The sequence below is a fragment of the Prosopis cineraria genome, unplaced genomic scaffold (genome assembly GCF_029017545.1).
Source record: "Prosopis cineraria cultivar Desert tree isolate PC_DT_omini unplaced genomic scaffold, ASM2901754v1 PC12, whole genome shotgun sequence".
Taxonomy (NCBI): Eukaryota; Viridiplantae; Streptophyta; class Magnoliopsida; order Fabales; family Fabaceae; genus Prosopis; species Prosopis cineraria.
Window position 1 is genome coordinate 7,697,871 of NW_026555343.1, and position 6,681 is coordinate 7,704,551.

The 6,681-nt window shown below is 31.6% G+C and overlaps 1 protein-coding gene across 1 annotated transcript; it reads left to right on the forward strand.

Moving 5' to 3' along the window:
- The first annotated feature begins 4,928 nt into the window (after positions 1-4,928).
- Positions 4,929-6,681, forward strand: LOC129288978 (tyrosine decarboxylase 1-like). The gene is given in 2 exon segments (XM_054925808.1): positions 4,929-6,143; positions 6,146-6,681. Coding segments are annotated over 2 exon segments (1,542 nt in total). The 5' UTR covers positions 4,929-5,017; the 3' UTR covers positions 6,562-6,681.

Consider the following 6,681-nt stretch of genomic DNA (forward strand, 5'->3'; position numbering starts at 1 on the left):
ATATATATATATATATATAAAATTAAGAAAAGTAGGTGAATTAATTATTTGTAAGAAATATGTGTCTTGATTTTTTTAAATACACCCTTAGATCATTTACATGAAAGTACCCTTAAGGATTGCATAGGGGTAATTTGAGAAAAAAATAATAATAAATGAGGGAAACAAAGGAGATCGATGTCATACATTTGAACAAACTTCTCAACTAACTTTAACATTTAGGATTGGAGGAAGTATTTTTTAAATTATCAATCATTATTATCAGTTTTTATAAATCATGATCGTTTGGAATGATAACTGCTTGTCCATCAAAATTAATATCCAAGCTGTAATGCCCGAAAAGTTGAAGATCATCTATTATTGGTTTAAGAGTATGGAGAATTATTGAAGGGAAAATTTGAATAATTTCATGCAGATAAATTTTTTAAAATATAACTAATATCAGATGATAAACGTATGAGGTTTATTTTTATGAGATAATGGATAAATTGATATACCAAGGTACAAAATTACATAAGACACATGTTTGTTAAATTGTCAACACTTGCTTGCGGTTATTTGCAACTAATTAACATCTCAAGTTTCTGGCTAGCCCCAAATATCTAAATTGTTAAAGTTTTTTTTTTCTTACAACTTAAATTTTTACTTTAAAAAATTAGGATTTTTCAAGAAACAAAACACCACAACACACCAAAAGCCTTATTTATATCAAGCTTCTCAAAGAAACTAAGGTGTAGTAATGTAAGTACTATAGCTCGTTCTATCATCAAGAAGCAAGCATTTTGTAATCAAATCAAGCCAATGATAATAACAAATTAAAATTTTAAAATTGAATTGAAGAGTTTAAAAGAGAATTTAGATGTTTATATTTGATTTTAATGTGAAACAAACAATGAAAAAATGTGTAGAAATCAAACAAGTGTGTGAGATAAATTGAAATTCACCATTTCCATCCTTGTTCTTCTTCACCTTAATTTGAATTCAATTTCCATCTTCAATTAGTGTGTGGGATAGAAGGTATCTCAATAATCATCAAGACTAGATGATAGTGATTAAAACTCTATAACTACTTAAAATTGCATAAACCATCCAAATAGATACACCAATTTGTGATCCAACCCTTGAAACTAGCTCTAGCTCTTGCCTTGATAATGTTTGATACCTTAAGCCGATTAAGATTATGATATTAACTAGACTTTAATACCAAAATAATAGCCAATACATGTCCAAATAGTAAGAGATTAAAATGAAAACATGTATTCCTTCGTCAAAACATTGAGGCATAAACACAAATACTTAGAGTACACAATTAGTTCAAAAATAAAAAATACATTCTCTCCTCTTTTAAACAAGAATTTTAGCCATAATGATTAATCTAAGACTTAGAATCAATCATCAAGAGCACAAATTACAGAATTAAAGAAGGAGAAGAGAAAAATTCAAATCAATTGAAAGCAAGAGAAAAGGTTTAGAAGAACTCAAAATGTGGTCTCATCTTCCTTAGAAAGCTTCAAACAATCTAGCCTCTCATGATGATTTGATCCTCAATCCAAGTTGTTCTACCTTTAATCATGGCTTTCATGTCTTCAGTACTTGATTAAGATGAAGAATTTTGACTAGGAAAGTGTGGGAAAGTGAAAGAAAATGAGAGAAAATTTGGACGAACAAAAATGACAATTTCAAAAAAGTGAAAGAGAATATATGTGAATTGTAATGTGTAAAATGAGTCAATTTGTGGGTGCATAGCCAAAAACCCTATATTTAGCTTGTCATGGTGTAAAATAAGTAGAATAGAATGTTTTTTAAGTGATTAAAGCTATGAAAAATATGAAACTAAACACTACAAAAAAAAACAATAGATTAGCAACAGAATTTAGCGACAAAATAAATTTCCGTCACAAAACTGACAAAATAAAGTTTACAAAATAAATTAGTGACAGAATGTTCCATCACTAAAATTTTGTCACTATCCCATTGTAAATCCATCAAAAATAATTTACCAAAGAAAAATTTTATTGCTAATAGTCAGGATATCTTATTCTGATTTAGTGATGAAATTAGCAACAGAAACTTCCATCACAAAGCTTTCCATCGTAATTTCATCACAAATTATTTTTAATTTATTTTTAATATTTATAATAAATATTTATATATCATTTATTTAATAATTTATTATTATGCTATAAATAAATAATTTATTATTTTATGTTATTCACATATTATTAAAAATAATTTAAATTGTATGCTTAATTATTATTTAAAAATAAAATAAAAAATTTAAAATATTATATATTATATAGATACAAATTATAATATAATATATAATGATAATAAAATATTTTTTTAATTTAATATTAAGTTTATTATCAAATTTTTTTAAATAAAATATAATATAAATAATTATTATATATAAATTAATTTTGCCATATTAATAAATAAATATAATGTTAAAAAGTAGATTTAAATACTATACTTAATAATAATTTAAATAATATATTTATTAACATATGTGTGTGTAGTTAAGTATTATATATTTAATTTATCAATTAAGATTAAAGATTCTTTTCAGCTCAACTGACAATAAAGTGGATACAAGGCACTAGAAAGTGTGAATTTGTGAGTTCAAATTTGGCTAAGGCACAATTAAAGGTAATAATATTTGACATGATATTGAGAAATGAGGTGGCGATGATGTGGTGATGAGATGGCATTGGTCCATTGGGTAACTAGGTGGTGGTGAGATGGCATTGGTCTACTAGATAACGTGGCAATGATATTTTGATCCACTTAATAATTAGCAACAGAATTAGTAACAAAATAAGCTCGTTGAAAAATTTGTGACGGATTAGCGATGGAATTTCCATCGCAAATTCAAAATAGCTTATCCTTATTTAATGACAGAAAATTTTTATCAAAAATTGCATTCCATTACTAATGAATTAGTGACTGTTGTATTGAAATAACAAACAAGGTTATGGGAATATTCAAGTGAATTTGGACACAATTCAAGCTAGGTTAATTTGGAGGCACATGTAGCACTTTTAAGGCTTATTTGGAGCCTCCCCTCCCTTTGTTTGGTAAAGTGAAAGGGAGGGAAGCCACTCCCCTCCCCTTATCTAGAGTGGACGGGAGGGAAAATTGTTTCCCCTCCCCTCCCTTCCAACCAAACAAGCCCTTAAGATACTTTACACTTGATTAGAAATTACTAAACACTTCTAAAAATATGATCAAAGGGTGATTAAGGGCTGGTCAAAATCCTCAAGGTTTAGAGTCATTAAATGCTCTTTGAATCAATTCTTGCACATTCGTCACTCTAGGTTCTTCTTAGTTTGTAATTTGTCTTTACAATCCAATCTTTTGGCTATTTAATCTTCTTTTAATTTCTTATTTGCACTTTTAATTATTCACACAAGAGATATCAAAGCATGTATGCAAAATCTCAAATGATAATTCAAGCTCAATTGTAAGATACAATGTCATTTTCAATGGCCTAGGTTACAAAATATGACAACCTAGTATTAATATCCTTTTCTAGAAACATTTTAAGATTGGTGTCTTTATTTCAACTTATAATGAATTTGAAGTTCAAACTTGTTTCCTCATATTTAGGAAGACAAAAAACACATCCTATGTTAACCTTCCAAAATGTCCCAGAAATTGCCAAAATGACCAAAATACTGTAAAGTTAAGAATGAACGCTAATTAGTTTCAAAGGCCTAGAAATGCAAGAATGCAATAATATAAGAAAATCATCTTAAAATCTATGCAAATAATGCAATATGTCACACACATATTTTTCTACCTTTGTTAATGTAAGACCATGCATTGAAAGAGTAATGAAAGTATATAACCTCTTGTATGTATTTTTCCTTAACAAACCAAATATCGGAATATTGAAACTTAACTTGAGTGTGAAGTGTGGAAATTTGAAGTCTGGAAGAGGATTTGTGAGTATGAATTGAATGTTGAAATGAAGGTTAATTTCATTTTGATAATTAAAGAGAATTTAAGCATTTGAACTAAGCCCATTATGCCTAAACAAGCAAATCCCAATTCTAAGATTTTTTAAATTTATTCAAGCTGGTTCATTAAGTTTAGCCTACATTATCAGCTTAAACATTGTGGTACATGCAGGTATCAACTATCAAACATACCTAAAAGTTCAGTAGTAGTGTGTGCAAACTAGGACTCTACAAAAATTTGATAGTCTAGTAAAACCCGGTCCAATTTTATTGTTAGCAGTACTTTAACAAGCATGTATTTATGTGAAGATATATATATATATATATATATATATATATATACTTTTTCAATCCTTTAATAGAAGTCCTAATATTATATTGAATAAAACACAAATCAAGAAATGTAAAAATTTTATTTTGTTTTCTTTTTTATTTTCACCCTCTATAAATTAATGTTATGAGAAAGAGTGTGTGTACTTATAAAAATTTAAATAGGATAGAAAATTAGGGACAGAGGAAGGAATCCTTGGCCTAATTAACAACGTTTCTTCCTTAAAATGATTATTAATAATTTCAGGTTCCTAAAATATCTAATATATCGCTTCCTCCAACTTTCTTCTATTATTAATTATTCTATTTTGTCTTCCAATTCTTCAAGTTAAATTGTATAAGTTTAAATTTTTCTAGCATATTTAGTTTAAGCTTAATTAAAATATTAACATTTTTTGATACAAATTAAAATATTAACTTTAGATCATTGAAGCTTGAAAGCTGGGTTGGCCGACAAATTAAACATGCATTGATTTCAAATTAAAGCAGAGAAAAGGAGAGCAGGGAGATAAAAGTTTTTATCAGCATAAGTAGCTGGCAACGCGTTCAAACTTGAAATCACATACATAAACGTACTAGCCCATATACATACATATACATACATACATACATACATACATATATAAACACACACACACGAAGAAAACCGCACGTGTTCTGGCATTATCATAACAAGCTAAGTAGAATAATCATAGCTCACAACTTCAAGGTGATCAGCAATCATCATGAATCCTCTCGACCTAGAAGAATTCAAGAGGCAAGGTTACATGATGATCGACTTCCTCGTTGATTATTATCGTAATGTTGCTAGCTACCCAGTTCTGAGTCAAGCCCAACCTGGCTATCTCCGAAAAATGTTGCCATCTTCTGCTCCAAGTGAACCTGAACCCTTTGAGGATATACTCAATGATGTGAAAGAACACATCGTCCCAGGAATCACGCATTGGCAGAGTCCAAATTACTTCGCATACTTCCCCAGCAGTAGCAGTATCGCAGGTCTCATGGGCGAGATGCTGAGCACAGGGTTCGGTGTTGTTGGGTTCAATTGGATATCATCACCTGCAGCCACTGAGCTTGAAAGCATCGTCATGGATTGGCTTGGACGAGCTCTGAAACTCCCAGAGAGCTTTCTTTTTTACAGTAATGTTGGAGGTGGCGTGTTGTTAGGGACGACCTGTGAGGCCATCTTGTGTACTCTTGTGGCTGCAAGAGATGAGAAGCTCAGGCAAATCGGAAAGGAGAATCTGAAGAAGCTTGTTGTTTATGGGTCTGATCAAACTCATAGCGCCCTTCAGAAAGCTGCTCATATGGCAGGAATCCATCCAGAAAATTTCAGGGCCATCAGAACGAACAAGTCAAGTTCATTTGCTTTGCCACCGGATTCACTCCGTTCTGCAATAATCAAGGACGTAGAAAATGGTCTAGTTCCTTGTTTTCTCTGCGCCACAGTGGGGACCACTGCAACTGCTGCTGTTGATCCTCTTGGAGCATTGTGTGACGTGGCAAAGGACTGTGGCGTTTGGGTCCACGTGGATGCTGCTTATGCAGGTGGGGCCCTTATTTGCCCAGAGTTCAGGCATTTCCTTGATGGGGTTGAAGGGGCAAACTCATTCAGCTTCAATGCACACAAGTGGTTTTTTACCAACTTGACTACCTGTTGCCTTTGGGTAAAGGATTCATCTTGTTTAACGAAGTCCCTCTCAACAAATCCTCAGTACTTGAGAAACAACGCTTCTGAATCAAACCAAGTGATCGACTACAAAGATTGGCAGATAGCATTAAGCAGGAAATTTCACTCCCTGAAACTATGGTTTGTGCTTCGAAGCTATGGATTGGACAACCTCAGAAACTTCCTAGAAACCACGTGGAAATGGCCAAGACTTTTGAAGATCTTGTGAAGCAGGATGAGAAGTTCGAGGTTGTTGCACCTAGGTATTTTTCTCTTGTTTGCTTTAGGATTTCACCAAGAGCAATTTCTCAGAAATCCTTGTGTAATAGTACTTATCATGAGTTCAGTGGTAAAATCATAAATGATGGTAAAGAACGCCTTGCAAATGAAGTGAACAAGAAATTGCTGGACTCAATTAATGGCTCCGGCAAAGCGTACATGACACATGGGATGGTTGAAGGAGCTTTTGTGATTAGATGTGCGATCGGTGCAACATTAACAGAGGAACAACATGTAGTTCTGGCGTGGAAGATAGTTCAAGAACAAGCCAATTCTATACTCAGTGCTTTCCAAAGCATCAAAGCATATTCTCAATCTTAGCTAGACATATGAAACCATTTAGGAAGAGGCACATATATTGTGAACAGTGATGGTAACAACAATATATATCAATATATTGAGACACACATATATAGTCGTTATTTTATTTAGGGAGAATCA